Below are 24,099 nucleotides of genomic sequence, written 5' to 3'. Positions count from 1 at the left end.
GTTAAAAGGGGTTAAATTTCAAAATGTATTGAAATTCTTGGCTCTCTATGAACCAATGCATGCAAGGTGTAATAAGTATAATCTAGGGTGAGATGTGTCTGCAATTTAAGAACAGATTTTCAAAACCTCTTGCTTTAACACCAAATTTCCCCTAAGAATTGCAGTACAGCTGTATTATAATGGGCAAAAGGTATTCAGGGGATTCAATAGCTTTTTTGAAATCCCAGTTTTCAAGTACCTTTTAACTTTTAAGCTTGGAAGGACTTGAGGTCATATTCTTCAGGGGTTTTGCACCATTTTAACCACGCTGAATATTCCACTTTTTATTTTACAGTAGCAGTTTCAATGCACATATTACCTACATTTTTGCTGTGTAAAAATTGTTTGCATAAAGATAACACTGTGGTGATGCCAGTGTGTCTGAAACTACATACAGGTATAGTTAAAACACTGACAAATGCACTGCATTTGAAAATAATGTATTCTCATCTGGGCTCTACAGAAAGCTTTTATCAAGGGGTTGTGCTTTCATTCATGTCTTCTGTGGAGAGCAACTCCAGTGCAGTGTTGACAATAATGACTATTCCTTTGTTGAATTATTGTTTCCTCTTATACATATCTGGTTGTTCATATTAATATATGTCATGGTTCTACAATTGGTTGGATTCCTGATTAATTAAGGTTCTGTGGGAAAGAAGAGAAGAGAGTTTGAAAGTCACGCTCTGGTGGTTTTTAAGCCACTAAGTGTGCCAAGTGGCTGGTTATGCATATCCTGATGCTCCACAAAACATTTTAGAAGTTTTTTGTTGGGCCTACTGTTAGCACAGAGGATGAACCCCATGCTACACCTTCCTGCAATGGTTTTAGAAAACAGCACAAACCTGGAGGAATATATACAGAATGCCTCTTCTATGAATACACACTCTCACACACACACAGACACACACAAACAAACTTCCCTGATCTCGTTTTGCCTTGTGCTCTTCTTCAGTATTCAAAGCATTTGAAACTAGCAGTCAACTCCCCATTAAGCTGAGGCAATAGTCCTCCTCTGAGGACCGCACAAGTGAAAAAATTAAACTTCACTCATCCTGCCATTAAAAACAACCTGGAGTATCTGACGCTGTCAGGTGAAAATCCACCCATAAGCTGCTGAACACAACAGAGCAGCTATAGGAGCAGAGCAGAAAGATAAAACACGCCATCTATTCTTGAGAGTTTCTCTTTGAAACTTCTCTTCAGTGTGCCTCTGAGATGGAGGTTCTTTGCTCCCTGCAGAGCTGCTCCAGCTTCTCCTCTCCCTGGAGAGATTTGCAGAGCGAGACAAACACCTTGGGTTTCTCTGCGGCTGTGTGTTCTCCAAAATTTGCCCCGGGCAACTTTAAATTAATACCTAGCACTGCCTTTCCCCTGATAATTACGGATCATCACCAATGAATGCTATAAACGGAGGATGTTTAGTGCTTGTATAATAGGGCTAAACTATTCTGCAAAAATCTTGTGCTGGATATAATGAATGTTGCATCTTTCAGAAATGTGCTGAGCGACTCCACACTTAGAGAGAGCTCTGCAGGTTCTTTATATTTACATGTTATTACAGCTCTTTGCCTTCCAGCTATGGTTCCTTTTGTTGTAAGGAAGCTATCTGTGCCCTGTGTCACTGGCTGAGATCAGCAGAAATTTGTTGCCTGCTTAACTCTCTCCTGTCCTTTAACCAAGACAGGCTTTGTTCGCTGCCAGTACAAGCAGAACGCAGCTCTTCTCTCAATAATGGGGAGATTGACAAGCCCGTGGAGGTTTGTAACCGACAACGATTCTCCCAGGCTCGCTGAATGGTGGAGGCATGTCTTTCCTGTCACTGGAGTATGCACCCTCTGTTGCAAGGAGACTCTGCGATTAGCTGGGAATTCATTGCTGACATGAAAATTGCTGTCAAATTACAGCCAACCACCAACAATTATGATGAGGGCTGACAGGTGAAGTGTGCTCTTCCCCCCATCACAGCATGGCACAACACAGCATGTTTATGAGCGGGAGAGTGAGGGAATACACACAATTTACACACACCATGCCAATTTACAATTGTTCAAGGTCCCTTGGTCAAGCAGCACAGTTCCACCAACACACAACTGTTGTACTGATTACGAAGCGAGAACGGTCTGCAGTACATGTGCAGTGGTGGGGTAAACAAATGGTTTGTGATGAACAAGGAACTTGCCACCCTGTTTCAATGTGTATTCTGCTATCACCCACCAGTAACCCATCTACAATCTCTAAACCGCATGCATGTGCCACAGCCTTTAACACTGTGCATTGCAGTGGATGGCCAAGCTTGTGGAATTTGTGGAGAGGAGCAGATTAACAATTGAGCTATGTGTTGACATAGAACATATCTTGGTGTCAATGTAAATGCCACCATTCATAAGTAGAATATGAAACTTTTAAGAATCCATCCAACTCTAAGGCACAACTGTTTCTCAAAAAATGTGTAAACCATGATTTGTTAATTCAGTGGTACCGATGGTCCGGTCATTGGAGCAGCAATTGACAAGCAAATGTAAGTTCATACATGCCTTACATATATGCTGCAAGGGATTCCTCTTTTTGACTAGTAGACTATAATTACTTAACTGTATTTTCCTGCGTATAAAAGATAGAGAAGCATGGTAGTGTAAAATGATTTTTGGAGGTCATGAGCTAAATATTAAGGCCATTTTCCCTGTGTATGTACCTTTATGCTCTAGCTATGGACCTTCACTTTTCCTAAATCAAGTCTACAGCCATGGTAGCAACTGTGATGTCCGCTTGGATTTCCGTGTTTTAACACTTAGTACAGCGGAGACTGGTGGCAATGTAATATTTTCTACGGGTGTTTGGTCATATTACGACGTTTTGACGCAAACATTTTTTTAAAAATTGAGTGACGAAGTGGGTCAATTTGTATCTTTTTAGACGTTAGCACGTCCACAAATCATACAAATTATTTACCCATCGAACGTTTAATCAAATTTAATTTCAAATAAGGTTAAGGCTGCACGGACTCCAATGTTACCTTTACTCACGGTTTTTCACTGAAAGCTAGCCTGATATTCCTCCACATCCATCAGGAAATGTCTAGCTAGCCAGTAGTGGAGCAGCTAGGTCTACGCTAGGCTAGTGCACACGACCAGGACTAGCAAGAAGTCAAAGAGTGCAGAACAGCATAGGTATAAATTAGGCTAACCTTCTCGATTTCTAAATTTAAAAAAAGCCATTCAAAACAGTGGGAAACTGTGGGAACTTCAATTTCTTTTGTGTTTTTCCACCCAAGAAAAAAACAAAATATAAACTTGTTGTACCCTACTAAGCCACAACGGATAGTTTCCCAAAAAAACTTGTCTTGTCCTTGAAAACGGACCAACAGCAAAATGTCAAAATCACTTTTCATGGTTAACGGAGAAAATAATTGATCTTACCTGATCAGCAAATCAAGTCCCTCTTTAGTTTGTCCAAAGGAAATCAAAAAAAAAATTAAAGTCCAACCCACCAGAACAGAGGAGCTACAGCATTTTATCTTAGCAGGTTTGGGAACAGTAACCTGCTAAAATCTAACATTTTAAGCACTACCTTCTTCTTGTTCTTCTAAATCCAAAGGGCGAACATTTATATTTGTTAACATTTTTTCCTAGCGGTCCTTGTGGCTTTTTCATGGAGGAAATTTTGACGTGCCACAGCGACGAAAGCACAGGTGTAAATAATATTAATTAAGGCTGAATTCCATCCAGGTGCTGTGGCCTCAGTGCTAGCATTGAGCACACCGGCTCACATCTCACTACCAACACCTGTGCTTTTCAATGACGAGTCAAAATGTCTGCTGTGAAAACTGATTACATCTTCTCGTCAGTGAACTATGTGATGAAAATTGTGAAATTTCTGTTTTGAAAGTGTACGTTCTCATTTCGCATTTTATAAACAGTTAATCAACCTTGATTTGCTTTTATCCAAATTAAGAGCTGGTTTTATTTGACAAGAAATACAATTTATCTTCGTATTTATTTATTTTTTTGTCCCTTATCATTAATACCCTCAAATGTTGAATTATTAATAATTACTCAAAAAAGAAAAAAAAAAAAAAGGAACTGAATGCACCCGTGATGTTTTCTCAAAACGTTTTCATTCATGTGGCATGCACTAACCTTTTGACTGTCAGGTCACCCAGAGCTTTCTTAAAATGTGAGTGTTTCATCTACCACCCTCCTTGTTTTCACTTACATTGTGTTCCTGTTATATACCTACACACGAGATCATGCCAACTCCTAATGAAGATCTCAGATCTCAAACCTGAACCACAGCTGTTGTATCCACCTGGTAGAGTTTATATATGCAGCCACAGGATCCCTAGCTGGCCTCCCACCAGCTTAGCAAAACATCCTTAATGGTCAGTCAACCAGAATCTACCAGAGGTAGACAGGTGTTTTGTCTCTGTGAAACTTAAATACACCATAAAAGAAGACAAACTTGCATCACAAATCTCAATGCTCTCAAGGTAGAAATGTATATCAATCTGTTTGTATTACATAGGGCAGTTTATTGAACTTGTAAATGTGTTAGGTGTCATTATGCATGATCTTAGTTTTTCTACACTCACAAAACCATAAAAGTTTGAACATTTATAATAATAATTTGCTGCTTCAACATTACATTCAAAGCTGTAAATTGTTATAGCTACATTTTGTTAAAAACACAATATTTACATTAATTGTAATACACAAATTTTATATTTGGCATACTTACATTAATCTCATCATATAATTTACAGGTTCTCAAGTACTGATTAATGTGAATATTTAATCTCAAAAATTCACAACAAATCAAAAAGTAAATTAATCAATACAAAAATGAAACATACAAACAATACTAAAGCTACCCCGCCCCAAAAACTTTTTGTAGATAGATTTAGGTGAATACCTTTTTCCAAAATGTCCTCTATTTCACAAAACTGTGTGAAATCTGCCTGCCACAGAACACTTACTTCACTGCAGCAATGCAATGTCATTGAACTGAGTAACCATTCATAGTGCAGTCTACTCACATCCATTTTTTAGATCGAACAGAAAGTAAATCTGAACTGTACAAATATTTGACAATGATTCGTTTGTAAATATTTCTTCAATAGAGTGTCACTCGTTGTGTTTTTTTTTTCAGGTCACTGCTGACAGATATACTTTGCTCCAATTACTGGTCTGTCAAATAGAGACTTCATTGTAACAGTACTAGTCATAAGACAGATGGAAAATCTTGTTTGTGCTTGTCTAGAGTTACATGTGATCGGTAGATTACGGTTTAGTTAGGATGTGTGGGTACAATCATTTTAAAAACCCTTTCTTCAGAATGTCTCTTTAGCTGATCATTTCCAAACTCCGTGACTCCAGGCCCCAGTTAAAAAAAAAAAAATTTCTTTACAGCACATTGTACATTTTCCTTTGGCACAATACTTGGTAATCCCCCCCCCCTAAAGATCTGTTCATTTACATCATGCAGGAGGATTAGGGTGTGTTCACATAAATGGCAATGACCAATGGCGAATTCCAGCATCTAAGCATGCAATTGCACTTTCGTTTGCCCATGTGATTCTTCCACAATCACGAATTCATTGTTAATGGAGGCAATTCTTGAGTTGTGTGAAAGTTGAGAAGCCGATTTTAAGGTTTCAGAAAGAAAATGGCAGTAGAGTGGTTTACTAAGGTGGTAATTTACCACCAAAAAGCTGTTTTCTGATTCATGTATCAATGTGAAATTAAAAGAAGCCTAAAAATTGCAGTCATTACCGCGCTGAAGCTACCAAACTTTTAATATATTACTGCATAAAAATGACTAAATGTTCCTGGCAAAGCTGCCAAAAAAAAATACAGATATAACAGGAGTTTTTAATTCAATCAAAATACATTTCTGTTAGCATAAGTTCAACTTTTGACTTTTTTGTACCATTGATTGTGTGGATATGACTATGGGAACACACCCTTGTCTACTACACTTCACTGAAATGCATACTCGAGGCCTCTAGCACCTTTTAGCCATACAGTATACAAATGTACTGAGTTAAAAAAAAAAAAAAGAAAAAAAAAAACGTGCAAGACTCACGGATAAAAGACTCTGTTTCCAATACTTAAGGCAAAAACAATTCTCATATATACCAATATACATATATTTGAGATTATTACATCTATCAAAACGGTGTTTTTCTAGAGTGTTCTGGTAAACATACATTGCGACTGACCGTGGCGACCTACTGTACGTACTAGAGCTAAAAGTGCGGAATGACCAAGTCAAAGTCAATGCAATGCCCTCTAGTAAATACAAAAAGAAACTTTCTTTATCATTTCTTCAGTTTTTTGACTGCCTGTTAATCTATAGGCCTGTGTCTTTTATTGGAGTGTAGGTCAGGAATGCCAAACTGAAGATCACAAAAAACAAGTGAGTGCCCAGTAGAAAAGTGCAAATTACGCCAGTGTGTTTCTTCCACCTGCTTTCTCAAGCCCCAGACCTGAACCCTTAACCAGCACCTATAGCTGGGACACCTTCCTGGGCAGAGGCCTCGGTCTTGGGACTCGAGGGTCGGAGGGTCCGTCCAGCTTCATGCTGCCTGTACGGAGCTGGTGAGGCTTGGGTGGCAGGGCCGGGGGGTCCGTCTGTGGGGGGATGGAGAGACTATGGGGCAGCGGCACAGGCCTGCGGGGGTTATTCCTCTCATACACACTGTAGGGAGGCGGTGTCTTGTTCTCTCTGCGGATCGGCTCGTCAGAGCTGCTGGAGACAGAGTTTGGCAGGGTGGTGGGTGGGGGCAGTGGGTGGGGCGGGTGGTCACCTGCAGGCAGCTCGGTGCCTGAAGCCTCCGATACGCTGCAGCGACTGAGGGAGGAGATGCCACTGCTGTAGCTGCCAGAGAGGACAGGAGAGTTGGAGACCAGGCTGGCAGACTGGCACTCAGTGGGCGAGGGGGTGAAAGGCGGCACTGTGGTCTAGAGGGACAGAGAGAATGAAAGGAAATCATATACTTCTTTTCTCATGTCTTGTTTCGTTCCACAAAACTAAATACTTTTTGGCTTGTGATACCTTCAAATGAAGAAAAGTATCTGATATTTCATAAGAAACAAGGAGAGAAAAGTATGAAACATCGTTTTATGTAATAGATTTTTGTTCCTAGCCTTTTCATAAAACTGTGTCATTTTGGAGCCCCTTTGGGGAGCTTGACCTTCATTTGAGTTTCTATATTTTTTAAGAATTTATCACAATATATTTATTTTACATTATGCGCTTAACATTTTGTGAGCCATTTTTGGTGGCAAGCATGTCGCCATATTGTACACATCCTCTATTCATTGTCTGCTGACACAGGCAAAAAGCAACAATAAAAACTTAGAGAATAAAAAAAAAAGGAGAGTCAGTGAACAGATTGAGAGGGCCAGGTTTTTTCACTCCATCAACCGGCCCTGTGCACTGAGATGAAAAAACACAATATGCTGCACTTCCCCCCTCAAAAATCCGATCACTCATCAAAATGTTTTTCTAAGCAATTACACCATGCTGCCATTATATCTGCTAAAATGTAATTGGATCTAGTGGAGTATACAATTGATCAGTAAGGTTGTATTGTTCATGCTACAAGGGGTATGCACAAAGAGGTATCCATTTGATATGCACAACTGGACAAACCTTTTAACCTTTTTTACATTTGGGTTAGCATGGTAAAAATCTGTATATTTAATACAGTTCTGACAAGCAGTTTAAGCTCCTGATCCAGTTTTCTAAAGAGAGGCTACTACTATATATCATTTCTACCTCTGGAGATGAGTAAGTCCAGCACTGTGAGGCTGGCACCATGAGTTTTCTTCAGGTTCACTACTGTCCTGGGGTTTGTGGTCTGGTAATGGGCCCCTGGCTGCACTGACTGATGAGTGTGTTTGGCGTGTGTGTGTACATGTGCCAGATAATGGGTCCTGTGGAGGTCCGCCGAGGACCCATGTCTGGCTGTGCTGTGATGGGCAGCTTGGAACTTCGCTCCAGGCCTCCTCACACACAAATGTGGTGGCAGGCACACACACCTAACTACACACACAAATCTGATTGACAGAGCACGCTGAGTGCCAAGCTGTCACTCACACCTTGGTTTCCAGAGTCGTTCTCTCTCTCTCTCTCTCTCTCTCTTTCTACCACACACACACACACACACAAATAACCACATTCTTGGTAGTTGTCACATGTAAGAAGAGATCCCACCTGCAACAAAGCTGGGAGCTTAGCACTGTTGCTTGTGACAAGCCCACAAAGAAGATAACAGTTAGCAGGAGACAAGCTTTGGTTCACCAGAGTTTCAAAACAATTTTTTACCCTCATTACAAACTCACTCAGCGCTTAGTTAACCTTTCCCGGACCCCTCCTGCTTCTGCAGACTAGTATTAACTGCTAAAAGGCTCATTAACAATAAATCACGGCTTGGAGACAAAGTAAGAGTAATCAGTTATCTGTAGTTAAACATAAGAAAACACTTAAGGTCAGAGATATTAAAAACTTGTTTTTAACTCATCACAGTTGAGAGATGCTGAGGGGGACACTAAGTGCAGCACACATGTTTCTCATCACATTAATAATAAAGGCAAAAACATAATACAGTTCATGCTTTGAAATTTAAATTCAATGACAAGCAAATCTCATGAAGTTGAATAAATCCATCCGGTTTTGCATATTTTTGTCGAGCAGGCCAGACGACACCCTCTCAGAGCGTGCTTTAAACACAGCGCACAACAGTTGGTGTCTACCAGGTGTACATTTAGCTAATATGATTAATGCCCTCCAGCCATCCCATTTTGGGTCTACTTTGGGACAGTCATGTCATAAAAACTACAAAATCAGCAGCACTGGGGCAGTTAGCAGCTTCAGTGAGCAGTAATGCAAAGCTCCCTAGCCTTACGGTTGACAGAGAGTAGGATAAAGACCCTGGAGCTGGCCGGTAAGACGTTAACACTGCGGGATAAAGGCCCCGAGGCTGTCACTAAGCAAGGTCAGGCGGTCTCAGGGAAAGAAAGAGAAACTTAAAAAAAAAGCCCAAAACTGAGAAGAGACGGACAGTGGAAGTGAGTGACAGAAACATAACCAACCTTTTGCGGCGATCTGGACGTAGGGACAGGGGACTGCGACCTCATGTTTTTAGCCGAGGAGCCTGACAGCCAGAGGAGAGAGAGAGGGGGAGAGAGAGTGAGAGAGAGGAAAAGAGGGCAAGTTCAAATTAGAGGAGCATTTTCCTCTATTTGCCAGGATGACACAGCATGAGTCATGCAAACATACACACATGGAGATGAGAGGGCCAGTCGCTTAAAGCATCAATGAATCAAATACGCGCTGATGTTCTGCAGGTCCTTTAGGCTGCCTAAAGCTGTCTCTACATCCAACAGCTGTTACTTCTCTATGCAATGAGGGCAGGACAAACGGGGAGACAAAATTCACTCCATCTGCTTATACTGCTGCTGGGCAGTGGAATACATCAGAAAGCAGTGGGAATAAGTCAAGTCTGTTGCATCTGTAAATACGTAAATAACTAAAACACAGTTTGAGTTGATGGTGGAGAAAACTGTTGTTTAGATGTAATGACATGCTCTCCTCTGAGGGAAGGAAAGGAAAAACTACAAATCTGGGAATTGACTGGAATTTCAATTGGGATTGATTTGAGCCCTCTCAAAGTCCTTGGAGATTTTCAGACTTGCTCTCAGCTGAACTAACACATCTCATGCCAGGAAATCTCAGCATTTCAAGTGGTTAGTTAAGAAAAATGCCGGTGTCATCACGTATGTGAGCAGAAGCAAGGAAGCAGCAGTTGAGAGCCTCAGATGGGAAAATGCTGAGAAGAGGTGGAGAAAAGCACCAGGTGTCAAAAGTCAGAGAGGAAAATTAGTACCATTCTTCACTGGGGGATTCATTGTGATAGGCCAGTTTACCTGAGTACGGTGGCCTAGGAGGTACAGGAGGGCATAGCAATTTGCCAACAGAGTCAGAGAAGGATGGAGCGCCCTCTTTGACACTGTCTAGGCTCCAGCTACTGGGTGTGGGTCTCACTTTACAGTACACAGAAACATCACAGGTCACATAACAGGTTATGGGAGTACACAAGACAACACGGAGAACACAGTGAATGCAGTGGAATCATGTGCATTTGAAATGGATGATATCATAAATGAAAACATATTAACTTGGCTGGCAGTTTGAGCACAATCAAATCTGCTCAAAACACATCCAAACGGTCCCGATGAAGTTGTTTTATAGAGTTAAACTCTTAATAAATAATACCTGAAGATGTTTTTGTTTTAAGTTTGATTGGTGATCATTTGAATGAATGTTAAATTTTAAGATTTGAAGCTCAGTTAGAAGAATTTTAGTCACACTTTAGTCATTAAATACAAAAACAAAATAAGACTAGATTTCATCAGTGGTATTTTTAGTTTATTTTTGACAAAATACACTGATTGTCCATCCACTCTTAAACAACATGAAGAGTTTTCTAATCTAACGCCCTTATTGACAGGGCGACATCATTTGTCTGTGCCTTCGAAAACTGTTTCAAATCCGTGTTCAATTCTTAATTTCCTTATCTGGCTGCGGTTAGGGTTTGGTTAGGTTTAGGGAAACATTGTGGTTTGGGTTAAAATTACTACTTCATTAAGGTTAAGAGAGCATTGTCGTCAGCAGTACTTGTAGTTACAATAAACATAAGGTTATAGATCAATTGTAGTCATGCTTGGGGAAAAAAAAACTATCTTGACTATCGGTTTGAAACAGGAAATGAACAGCAGTCTTCTGTTGACCCATCCATCCACCTCAATCTCCTCCGTATGTGGACTTCCTCCTTTGCTCTCGTCATAATTACTGTGGCCTCTAAAGGGCTTTGTCATTTGAATGTAAACATATATCGTTTTGGGGCATTTGCTCAAAATGACTGATACTGTCATTCCTGTTGGGAAGACAGTCTCATTGATGCAGTGCATACATTTGTTGATTTTTCTCCTTCCGTGAAACGACTAACTGTCAGAGACAAGACGAATGCAGGACTTTGCTCATTAGTGCAACAGGTCAAGCAACTGTGGAGCAGTGAAGGATAGTTTTTACCAATTAGGAGCACACAATGTGCGACCCCACTGATGTATGCAAGATGTTTAACAAGCTTCGTTCACATTTGCATTCATCCATTTTTCCGAAATTACTTATTTTTATTTGTTGATGAAAATGGCTTTTGTTTAAGGTGTTTTAGGTCATTTTTTATAAACCCTTAGTCTTGTTTTTGTTGTCGGCAAATGTCCATGAATAGAAACTGAAAACAGAAAAATAATGGTCTTGTTCTGCACAATGTCACCCATGCACATCTGATGTGAAAGCAGGGTAACAGATTTCCCTTAATGTAGATCACTTATAAACCAAAGAAATAAAATAATAATAGTTTAATTGAAAACACTAGTTTTTGGTAGAAATTTCACACTGTTGTTGTCCAGTCTTTCTTTTATAGGCTAGACTCAATCAAATTTAGTTCTTATACTTGAAGTCTGGAAGGTACTTCAAGTGCAGACTTGTCTGTAAAAATAAAATGTAATCAGACACCATAATTACAGTCACAGTCAGGGTGACTGGCCAGGTCACAGTTTATTAAGTTGCCTCTGGACTCAGCCACTCAAATGACTACAAAAGGTCGTTTTATATTGTTACGTGGCAAACTAGAGTCTAATGAGCTTCATATTGTAATTAAAGTCTATATTTGGTATCTGGTTAAAGTTAAAGGTTCATGACTGAAGATGCGACAAACAACACTTTCATACAATCACAGGTTTTGTGTAAATTCTTGCACCTCTTGTCATTGTCATACGCGTAAAGGTGTGATGTCACCATATTGTGGCAGTTCATCTATCTCTCACTGCATTATTTACAGATCACACTTGAAATCACATGGAAATGTGTGTGTTTCTGTGTGAGTCACAAGAAAGCTATCACATCCCCACAATCCACTCTTTATTTTAAGATGTCCCTTCCTCATACCTCCTTAATTACTCCACGATCTGCTTTGAAAGCTGTTCTTTTTTTGCGGCTAAGAGCAGCTCTGATGGAAGGAAAACTGCACAGGCTTTTTTTTTTTTAGAAAATGCAAGAAATGCGCATCTTGCCTTGACTATCCGGAGCAAAAATGACAAGCTGGGTGGTTAACTAAGAGATATGAATGTCACACATGTGCATTAGGACTGCAGGGATAGTACCTGCCACTTTATTAGTCTTTTAGCCTGAGGCAAGATGAAATGCTGTGATAAAGACAGCGTGTCTGGTTCGGAGTTAGAAGAAAATGTAATCCAGCATGTGTGTCATGCATGTGTCTACGTGCTTCTGTGTGTGTGTGTGTGTGTGTGTGTGTGTGTGTGTGTGTGTGTGTGTGTGTGTGTGTGTGTGTGTGTGTATTCTGACAAGCTCCCTGAAGCAGCTGTGTGAAGACAGATGCCTCCAGTCAGTCTGTGGTCAAACTCTCACACACACTGCATGTCTGGAAAGATGACCATCACGCTGGATAGTGGTGGTATAAGCATCATTGAGTAATAGAGAAGCTGCCTCCTACAGCTGCAGCACCACTGTATTGTTGTAATGTTGTAAGTAATTCTACAGGAATCATGGTTAATGGACACATGCTGGGGAGTTATAATGGAGAATTAATATACAACAGTAAGGAACACGGAAAACAATAAAAATAGAAAAAATATTAAAAGATAGATATATTATAGATTTAATAAAAAAATGTCAGCATATCTTGGCATTGTTATTCTACTGGAGCGGCTTCCCCAGCATTTCTGGGACTGCTGGATGGGAGTCAGTGCATGAAAGTAAAACATAAAAAAAATGTGCTAAACACAGTCTTTTACCTTTATCTGGTGCTGAGAGGTTGGGGTCACTCCTTGGTAAAGTGGCATCGCCTATTTGATGAGGAGGAGCTCTCTGCACACACAGAGGAATAAGCCCAAATTACTGTCAGATACATGCAGCATGAAACAGTGTATTTGTGATATCAAACGTAGGTAAATGCCAGCTTTGAAGCATAGAGGAATAAATGAATATTGGATGGTAGAAAATAAATATCATGTGGAATTTCTCCCTAGCAAATTCAATAGAATAGGCAGTGGGAGATACAGACAACAACGGAGTCAGACAGGCAGAGAGAAAGAGTGTCGAATGCGTAATGACCTTTATGTCAAGCAGCCGTGTGATATTTGTAGAAGTGGGTAAGCACCTCTGCCTCTATCCTCAAAAATATATAAATAATATGATTGTTTTTCACCTAGTTTCTCTAATTACAGTATAAATGATACAAGTAATCCATGTTTGTAATAATCAATACCCCATTAGCAGCTAACTGCCAGTACCACACTGCTGTCAGGTTGGAATAATTGTTAGGCCTCCCCAACATCAATTCATCCGTAGACTTGAGACGACTCTTCACATTCAGCACAAACAGGATAAGAAAAACAGGTGGACTGTGCCAGTAGCACTGACCGGAAGAGATGAACAGCCTTGAAAATCAAATAAATTTTCCGTTACTGTAGCTTTGTCACTGAAGATGAAGTGTGTGATTACATACTACCTTTCAGCTAGATAAGGAACTGAACTTGGCTCTTGTTATTGTGGTAACATTAGCTTGGTGTACTGGGAAAAAAAAACATCACAAACATAAAACATCACTAACATCACCTGCTCTTGAAATACTGCAATTCTCAGATACAAAAAAGCCTCATGGCTTGTGTCGTCATCCAGGAGGCACTTTTTTCAGAAGTCACACATTGAGATATATTGTACAATAGAAAGGTGACCTTGTTTCCCACCCCAGTATGTACCGTATGAGTGGCTGCGGTGCTGGATAAACATGACGGCAAGGTACACAGTGTTAAAAAATACAATTCTCATTTCGTCGTATTCCAAGTCGGGCGATCACACACTTGGATGACAGGGAACGACCAAAGGGAACAAACTATCCTGCGTTCAAATTTCAAAATTTTCTTTTAATGACATCCTCAATGCTACTTGAGAAACACAGGACTCTCCTGGTTAATGGATCAATCCAGACTGAAGAAATTGTAAAACTTTAGTGATGAATTCATCCAACAGTGACTCAAAATTAAAAAAAAAATTAAGTAAAGCTGCAGATAATTTTTTTCTGTTTCGTCAACAATGTAATCCTTAGTTTCGCCTGAAATTAGCATTGCACATAAGGCACATGGATGGCTCTGGCCAAAATGCACCATGGGAGTCGTAGTTAAGTTCTCACCTTACGTTTTTATGTACGCACACGTGGGCATTCTCTAACACAGTTCATGTTTTGTGTTGATGATTTTCATGTCCATCAGAACTCAGAGTAACCTCACATTGTCTGAAATACCTCCCCTGTAAATCCATTGTAATTCTTCAGGTATGCTAATATGGATAATAAGGACTAAAAATGACGCCAGACAAGAAATGATAAAATTTTAATTCTAATTGGCAATTTGTTTTCTTTCGTGTGTTGAATCTCACAAAACAGTTTAGATGGGCATCATGTGTTTTCATAATTGTACAGTAATTATGTGTCCTCTGTCCTTTAACATTAGGACATTGAGGTTTTGTTTTTCATTTTTCTACCACCTATAGAACTGCGTATGTGAGAGCAGGAGCACATTCTCAGACTTCCCTCCGACCCACAAACATTGGCCATGTCTTTATAACTGAAAGGTCAATGGTCTGTTTCTATTTAATTTTTTACTTTTTTTTGCATGTTTCATCCTAGAAAGGTGATCCTTAATCACTTGTTTACATGCAGAGAGCGCTGCACTTTGTTTGACTTGACAATAAAAATCCATTCACCATTTGCAATTAAAACAAAAAGGAATATCTGAATCTAAATGATAATATGATATAGAGTTGAGAAATATGGACTTTTTCCAGTACTGCATATTTTCCGTATATGTATGTATGTATACCCATATATGTGTGTGTGTGTTTTACCTGTGCAGGGTCCAGGGGGTTGGGAAAGATGGCACTGACTGGTCTCTCTCTCGGAGACAAACAGGCATTTTCTCTGGAATGCTTGTGTTTCTCTGCCATTTGGGGGGAACCTGGTACAGACAGTATGAGATGTCACAGCGTTAACACACACACAAAGGAACAGAACTCCACACAAGAGCGTGTGCAAACACATAAGGGACCAAATAACAGCAAGGTGTTAGACTATTACCCACAAATACTGGCCACAAATCAGGAAAGGCCAATCTCTCTTTCTCCCTCTAAGCCTTCACACCAAATCTTTCAGTCTCACTAGCTCCACCGCATGATAAATGGCCTGCCCACTCCCTCCCCCACACACACACAAACACACACACACACACACACACCCTGCTCACTCCCTTACCTCCCCTGTTGGACTAGACAATCACAACTAGCAGAGGCACATATAAAACCTCAACACAGAAATAAATGTAACAGGCTATCAGTGATAAACACACACGCAAACACTCGCTCACACCATTTTCATAGCACTTCCCCTCATCTGGCGTTAGCTACTGTATAGATCTCCATCCATTAGCGAATGTGATAGCACTTGGAAGGCTATCATATGAGCATGAGATACCCATCGCTGGCTCTCATTCAGATAAGACCACACTAGCAATAATTCTCCACAGGCTTTATGGGTAGACAGAGGCCACTTTTATAAGGGCGCCGCCCGCTGCCAGCTGCTTGCCAAAGGGGAGTGTATACGCTTCCATAAACGTCTTCATATTTTCTTACTTTTTATGATGTGGATCAGGCAGGAGTGCGTTTGCACATTTGAACACAGTGAGATAAGAGGGCAGACAGAAAAGGCATTAGATTCACACTCCGCTGGAGAGGAGGGCTTGGATGGCCGAGTCCCAGCCTGGACAGGAGATTGTATTGAGGTCCAAGAGGAATTCTCCACACAGCTGCAATCATCTCTTACTCTCTCTTGCATTTTCACTGGGTCCATGTTTCTTTCAACGGCATTTGTCTCCACGTCTCAGCCCATTTCATTTTTCATCTCGGCTCATTTCGTATTCTCTCTATTTTTCAGTCTCTAACTTTCCATTCAAGTCTGCCTTCTCACTGTTCTCTCTTTTTGTTTTTTTTCTTGGCCCCATCTCCCTCTCCTACGTGTACTCCTGGCTGTCGTCTAACCTCTCTAACCTCACCAGACAGGATGCTGCGGTGGTTTGAGAGAACATCATGTCACTGAAAGGTCAAAGTTTCAGTCCTTGTGTTCGCTGTGTCCAGCTGAACCTCTGTCTGCCTCCTCTGTGTGAGTCACTCTGGACTGAAATACCAAGTAAAAGCTTACAGTGTATAACATTTCAAAATGAGTCATTATGCAGAGTGTCAGTCTCACCTCTGGCACTGGAGGGGGCTGAGCTGGTGACGTTGGGCGAGGCAGAATGGTTGGAGCTGAGGCTCGAGGTAGACGGACTGGGCTGTGGGTGGGACAGACAACCAAAACAACTGTGTTATTATCATCACAAGAATAATATATAAAAATAAATGAATGTTATTTAATTAGCTCTTGCTAACTATTATTTTGAATATTACCGATAAGAATATTGAATATTTAGCATTTGCTTTATAGATAAATTATGGCTAAAGATAACTGAAAGCCAGGCTTAAAAATATGAAATGGAGGTTAACTGTTTTATTATCATTATTATTAATATTATATTATTTAATGCAGGCTTCATCTAAATTTCCTGTTATTTTAAAACTTACTAGAAATTGTCCAAACCTTTCAGCCAAATTTCATGGGAAAACAAAAACAACAGATTTATAATTATGATTATTACTTATTGTAATTATCATTATTGTTTATTATGGTATCAATCTGATAAAGATATTAGATTTAGAAATTATAGATTATATATTATAGAAATAATATAATAATAATGTTTATTATTATAGATGTTTCCAAGGTCTATAATGAACTTTCAAGCTCAATTTCCTATTGACATAGCTATGTGAAATTCAGTAAGCTGCACATGTAACTACTAAAGGCTATGGGTGTTTATTTTAAGGGGTTAAAACCTAACTGGTCTTATAATGTCTGAGAATTTGAAGCTGTCAAAGTTATATGGACATTTATGGAGAGATTAAACTCTCAACTGCTGTGGCAATTTAAAAAAAACAAACAAAAAAAAAATTAAATTAAATTATGTACATTGCACAAGGTAAGGTGGGAGCTCAAGGCTTAAGGCACTTTGTAGATTGAAATATACTATAATAATACTCATTTTCACAATCACCTTTCATTAAATGGTACTTGATCTTAGCAATGTAAATATAATATCGTAAAAGCTTCGGTCAGATCCCTTTTCCCTCACATGGTTTCCTCCTCCCTGTTATTCCAGGCCTGCCAGGTGCGGCACACAGCCTGCCAGGAGTTGTCAGCAGCTTTCTGAATTGGCCAAATTTAGTTTACATTACTGCCCAACTCCAACCGACTCCCTGGACAGACCACACAAAGCACTGTGTCCTTATTTGATATAATCATGACAATTTGCTTGGCCAGACAAAGCTACAAACAAGCAGAAAGAAAGATAGAGAGAAAGGGTCAGAGGGGAAGAGAAATGAGGGGAGAACGCAGAGAGGGTGGATTAAAAAGTATTACAAGTGAAATCTGTAGGGAGCAGGAGGGCAAATGTTGGAAAGTGGACTCAATTGGCTGCCTTAAGAGCATCTGTGTGGGTGTGTGGGAAGGCATAAGAGGCTGCATGGTTGTGTGTAATGAGAAAGAGAGAGAGAGAGATTACCTGCATGTTGAAGACTTCATCCGAGCTCTCCGATTGCCCTGTGATGTTGCTGACTTCATTGGAGGCTTGAGATGACAGAGAGGATGAGGAGTAACGGTTCACCGCAGGGTAGCTGAGAGGACTGAAGGTGAGAGAAACACAGAGACAGATGGTTATGATGGCTTTCGGTAAATGGAGACAGCTTATGTTATTATGTTTCATTAGCTTTGAGAGGTTTCACTCACCGAAAATTAAGCGTGTGCCGCAGAGAGGCCGACAGAAAGTCAGGCAGGGAGGGAAAAAAGACAAACAGAGAGACAAATGGGGAGAAAATGTCAGATTAGAAGAAGATAATCGATGCTGCAATCACAGCATTTCATCAAGTGTTTGTCAGCCTAGAGGTAAGTGTAAAAGAAAGGTTAGAGAACAAACAAAAAGGGGTTTTTAAAGGAAGGTTAAAGCTGGAGTCCAAATAATAAATGTAACCTGGTTTGGTGTTGGCAGAAAAAAGAAACCAAAACTCAATAAGCAAAACACGAAATGTCACTGGGAGACTGAGGTGATGTGTGTGTCTGTATCTTTCTGTGTGGCTGTGCCCCCTGGGATCAGACTGTGGAGGCAGAATGTCGCAGGTAGACAGAGTGGCAGGGTCACTGAACACATCAACACGCACACACACACACGCACACACACGCACAGTCTGCCTGCTGGCCCGGCAGCAGCTAGCCAACAGATATATCCCTGTGGGTGCCAGCCATCCACCCCTACCTATTGTATGCCCAGATGGAGCCACACCAGTAAAGAACGAAGACGAAGGAAGAAGAGAGCAAAGGCACAGAGTGTGGTGTTCGAGGTCAGGTGGGAACACAAAAAAGTAAAAGAATGAAAGAAAAAAAAAAAACAGCTAAGGTGAAAACCCATGTTTGCAGTGAAGGGCAGCATATCAAGATAAGGGAAGGTGAGACACCATAAAGGAGAAATTTAAAAAAAAAAAAGACCTTTTTGGGTGTTTTTTAACTTTAATATAAAAGTAGCATTTTCAAAAATTAAAGGAAAAGAAAGACATAACACATACATGTGTAATATTCAAGAAAATAGATAACAAAATTAATCAAAAAACAATTATCACCTCCGCCTGACAACCCCTCTCCCTCCGTCTGGGCTAATGATGTTGGGCACAGAGTTCCTGCATGGTCGTGGGCTTCCATTGGTGAAGTGCACTGGGCTTGCGCGCACATAAGCCGAAAACTCCTGGGGTTTTAAATTGGAGAAGAGGAAATGCACACGATTAAATGCTTCTTCATGCCAGCGTGAGGTATGTAAATAAAGTACACACACAAGCAGAAGGAGGAAGTGTGTTTAATGAGGGGAGGACTAAAGGCGTCATTCACTCAGAAGTCTACACACAGCGGTTGGTTTCTGTTGTCACATAAAGTGAGTGCTTCCATAAAAGACTCCACTTAATGATTTGAGGAAAATTATGTTACACAAGTGCAATTGTTTTAATCATCCTGATATATGTGTGATTGTCTGTAACTAAAATAACTTCTGTTTAACTGAGATGTTAAATCCCTCTTTCATTTACACATTAGCAACCTTTGAAATACATTCTTTAAGATGCACTGAAGCGTCAGCATGTATTGTCCTCTTGCCTACCTGTATGCCGAGACTGGATTTCATTAGATGAAACTGGTCCACTAACTTCTTATGGAGAGGTCTCATGTCCTGGGGAACAAACTTCTCATGGACAGCGAGGCCGTACTCCAGAATATGTGCCTGTGAGTCAAAAGCCGGTTAATGTCTACGAATATTACGAATCACCAAATCTCAGAGCAACCCTGGAAATAAAATGAAAGCTCATTCGCCCTACTTCATCAAGTCCGTTCACATATTTAGTGAAACATTTCCATTTCAAAACATTCAGTTGAATTGAGTTTGAATTGGGAACGTCAAGTTAGCAAGCAGAACTAATAAATTGGCTGACAACGGCTTATTGTGGATATATCAGTATCTGCTTATTTGTTGGCTGATAAGAAGCTGCTGTACAGAAATACCGAACGTATGTTTGAGGTAATCTTAAACAATGTCGGGTATATATATTTTATATATATATATATATTTTTTCCATTCAGTGCACATCTCGGTCAATGTTCTTTTAAAAAATTAATTTAAGAGATGCTTATCAAAATATGCATTATGGGAAAATAATGAATATTGGCCAATCAGTGCTGTTATGACACGTACAATTCTTGAGCATTAAAAAGGAATGAACCTGTCTGACCTGATTGACATTTTACCCACTTTTTTAAAAAGAAAAACAGGATTTTTTCAATACTGAACTGAATGTAAGTACTATATACACTATATATAGTACTGTAAATTGAAAAAAAACAACTCAAGGTCCACTTACTCGCTTGTTCCAGAACAAGCGAGTAAGTGTTTTGTCACATGCTGTTTGCAAGGTCAAGAATCAACTGTCATGCTCAAATATCACAAACATTTCGGTTTCCATGTTGGAGGACATATCATCATGTTAGATCCTGCATTTACAACACATTATGACTATATTCTCCATCTAAGAGTACACTGCTGCATTAATGTCTTATTACGAACCTGTTCAAACATGAGTTCCCTCAGTCGCCCGATCTTCTCGCCGTCCTCAGGATGATTCATAATGTAGTCCTTCACGAAAAAGGCCTGCATGGAGACAAAATGCAGAACATCTGTTATGCACACTCCGGGAGTTGAAACAGTGAAGCTTTCAGCACTGCAGTGTTACCTGAATCCCCGCTGGGCTGACACAGTGAATTAGTGTCCACATGTTTTTTTTTGTTTTGTTTTTTGCTAAATCCTTAAAAAGCATTCATGAACAAACTGAACAAATAAGCAAACAGACTAAACAAAGATCCAGCTCAAATGGGGTGTAAGACTCCTGTCTGTGTTTTTGTGTTGTGTTATTAATATCAAGTTCAGGGACCAGAATAAAGCTACACAACTGCTAAAAATAGAAAAACACTGTGCCAAATGGATGTTAGTGGAATCAAATGACTGATTATACTTTGATTTAGGAGCAAATTTGGTCTCAGATTTAAAAAGCTTTCTTTAAGGTTTGTTCTGTGTCACTGCTTCCTGTTACAGACCATGTCTCTTCAGAAACACCATACTTCTTGATTATGGTTTACAGACGGAGCTTTCTATTCACTTTCCCAGACATTCCCTTCAAAAAGGCGGCTCAAAGGAGACACAGCTAAGATGAAAAATGCCTTGGTCTGCTTTGAATGATGATAACTGTTTTTGTTGCATCCATACATTAAAGGCCAGGTCCTTGCTGTTTACAATGCCATAACCACTTGTGATGTGTCTACAGATTATGGAAAATCCTTGTCAATCCGCATCAGAGTACACAAAGAGGAGAGAGGCGACGGGCCGATGAAAGACCCGGCTCGCAATCTGCTTTCAAATCTGCCACAGAAGGAAACACAAAAAAGGGACTGAAAGGTAAAGAGGGAGTTCGCAAAAAAGATCAGCACAGTTCCTCTGCCAAGGACACAGCTGTCTATCTCCAAAGAGACAGGGCTAGATGATACTTAAAGAGCCACAGACATGTGAGCAGACCAACACACACATGTAGATCCCTATAAATGAATGTGTGCAACTGTGGCTTGTAGACTATGAATGCTAAATAAAATTATTATTCCAGCCAAACACCCTCAGACATCAGTCTTCATTAAAATAGCATATATTAGCATGCACTGTACTTGATATCACGTTCCTCTCTTATAAAACCATGCAACATTGATGAAAAATATTTAATTACATTATTAAATTTTTTATAGCTGGTGTACTGTAGTATATATGCAATACTGTCGAGGTAGTGCGCCAAGAGAAGTGCTGCGGTTCAGCAGGAAATTCTATCCACGAACCTCCAGAAAAGGCAGTGAAAATAATCAATAATCTTCTATGAATGATGGAAATTTCTCGTCGGGCTGCGGGGAGTGAGACCTCGCCATGGAGTGGCTCAGTTAATCATTAGAAAAGTCCAATTAGAGATGCAAAGCTGAGGGGAGGGGAAATAAATCAGACAACATTCCCCCTCAAGGGTTTCAACTCAAACTCAAGCAATAAATCTAAATATTAATAACGACAATTTCGCCTTCATTTGTAGCCGAGCCAAACCGCCACAGCTGTCAATCGGCATTACGCGGAGAAATTAATAGATTTATAGGCACGTTCCATGGGGGTAACACATGTGATCCTCCGCAAAGAAAAATGAGTGTTGACATGAGTGGCAATGTGTTTGCTCCAGAAATAGCTCCATCTGTGTCCACCTCATGCTAAATAATTGAAAAATATTTCACTTTCTATTGTGTATGATTTGAAAATACAATTTAGAAACGGTCGAATGAAGTTGGTGGTCAATTTTTACCCAGAATAAAAACACCATTACACACTTACATGCATAGAAATATATACATGATAATGACAGCGGGGTATAAAAGGAAAGAGCTGCTCAACAATGATATTGGAAGAAAATTATTCCATACGCTACCTTTTTTTTATCAAAATAATGGCAGTAGGGATGGAAAGCACTTCAGCGACCCTTGCCTTTCTGGCTCTATCAAGCATCCTACAAACCTTAATGGGCAACTTCTACACAGAGGCACGCTCTTCTGCACACACCCAATAAACACTCACAAACACTCACAAACACACACACACAAACACACACCCACACACATACACTATACTCCCGAACACACAAACATGCACGAACATGACCATTCACCATCACATACACGCTCCCAGTGGAAAGGGGTGGTTGCTACGCGACACAGAGCTAGCTGCTGAGTCCACTCACTTTGTTGAGGGTAAAAACCATTTCCTTGAGTACATTTTTAGTTGTCTCTTTCTTCAATTGCACTGCACTGCTGTCCTGCAATTGTCTCCCATTAGGAAGCCTTTGGAGTAGCCGTGGATGTAAGTGTGTGTCAATGACATTGACCATATTTCAGTGTTTCCCTACCAGTCTGTCTGTTACCACTTCAGAGTATAATAAAGCAGCTGCATAAACACTCCCATCTCATTCATTCAGCCATTATTAGCCATCTATCTCTCTATATTCCTTCCTCCCAGTCCTCCATCTGCCATTTTTTGACCTGACCCCTCTTTCTCCCCACATCCATCCTTCTATCCGTGCATCCATTGGCCAAACCGCCCATCCATCCACCCACTCCACCATCACCATCCATCTAATTTCTCCCGCTTCCACCCCCTCCTGCTCTCCACTCATCTGTCCTTTTAGTCAAACCTTCACCCAGCCGTCCATGCATCCATCCATCTGTTCATCTGCTCCTCCCCCCGCAAAACGCTCTCTGTCCATACATCTCCGATAAAACCCACCTTCATGCATCATTAGGCAATCCATATGTCATCGCTGCCTCGGTCTCTAAAACCCTCCAACCTTATCCTCCACCTATCCATCCATACCTCTTGGTAGCGGGCCAGCCCCCCGTTGACAGCGGCGTCGATGACCCCGTTGAGGCACATGGTGAGGGGGTTGATGTTCTGCATCTGCCGGCTCTGACACTGGGTGATCAATGTGCGTAATTGTAAGTTCTTGTTCTCGATCACCTCGATGGCGTTCTCCAGCGGGCTTACCTCCACCTGCGAAGGGAGAGGAGGTTGGAAAAAAAACAAACAAAAAAAAACAGGTTTAACGGGACCACTTCTTCTGTTGCACTAAAAGAAACTGAAAGCAAGAAGAAAATAACCCCTGATGAATTAATCAGGTTATCTCAGTTTGGGCTTGGAGATTACACTTTACAAAAGAATGCCTGATTTAAAAGGCGGGAGTGTGGCGTTTGAAAGGAATGGGCATTTATCAGGACTGCACCGAAAACAAAAGATGCATTATGTGAAGTGTAGGATCCAATCAGGATATCTTGGCTGTGAAGCTTTGAACATTTTTTTTTTAATCTCTTGCAGGTTTCCCTTCCTTGTGGAAGTGCAATGTTGCAAACTGCTGGATTAATTTAGTGAATCGATTCTGAAAGCTTTACCTACTGAAAATTTACAAGTTCCTTTTTGGAAGAAACTGTGCATGCAACAAATTGCCGATTTGTGTGTGAAAGTCTCTAAAATAGTACACATGCAAAAACTGTCTATGCATTTCTGGCAAAAACAAAAAACAAGAACAATTATATCACCTTCATTTTCAATAACCTATATTTTTCAAACGGTAGATATCTCATTAGAGAAGAAAAATTTGTAACCTATGATAACAATTTTTTGG

The 24,099-nt window shown here is 40.3% G+C and overlaps 1 protein-coding gene across 3 annotated transcripts in view; it reads right to left on the bottom strand.

Moving 5' to 3' along the window:
• Window positions 1-4,546: 4,546 nt before the first annotated feature.
• Window positions 4,547-24,099, bottom strand: part of dock4b (dedicator of cytokinesis 4b) — a 115,730-nt gene continuing 96,177 nt past the window's right edge. For 2 of the 3 annotated variants that reach the window (XM_023417978.2, XM_087177067.1), the window contains 11 exons: window positions 23,295-23,471; window positions 20,421-20,504; window positions 19,464-19,583; window positions 18,937-19,058; window positions 17,829-17,949; window positions 16,421-16,502; window positions 15,028-15,137; window positions 12,918-12,990; window positions 9,969-10,085; window positions 9,135-9,196; window positions 4,547-6,998 (listed from right to left, as the gene is read on the bottom strand). In XM_023417978.2, the coding sequence (XP_023273746.1) occupies window positions 6,543-6,998; window positions 9,135-9,196; window positions 9,969-10,085; window positions 12,918-12,990; window positions 15,028-15,137; window positions 16,421-16,502; window positions 17,829-17,949; window positions 18,937-19,058; window positions 19,464-19,583; window positions 20,421-20,504; window positions 23,295-23,471 (1,524 nt within the window). In that variant the 3' untranslated portion in view covers window positions 4,547-6,542. The remainder of the gene's footprint in view (window positions 6,999-9,134; window positions 9,197-9,968; window positions 10,086-12,917; window positions 12,991-15,027; window positions 15,138-16,420; window positions 16,503-17,828; window positions 17,950-18,936; window positions 19,059-19,463; window positions 19,584-20,420; window positions 20,505-23,294; window positions 23,472-24,099) is intronic. The other variant, XM_087177068.1, reaches the window with a different exon arrangement.

This window comes from Seriola lalandi, unplaced genomic scaffold (assembly GCF_002814215.2).
Source record: "Seriola lalandi dorsalis isolate HSWRI2012SDOR001 ecotype SW California unplaced genomic scaffold, Sedor1 jcf7180002054579, whole genome shotgun sequence".
NCBI lineage: Eukaryota > Metazoa > Chordata > Actinopteri > Carangiformes > Carangidae > Seriola > Seriola lalandi.
Note: the sequence above shows the minus strand (reverse complement) of the source record. Positions and strands in the feature narration are given on the sequence as shown.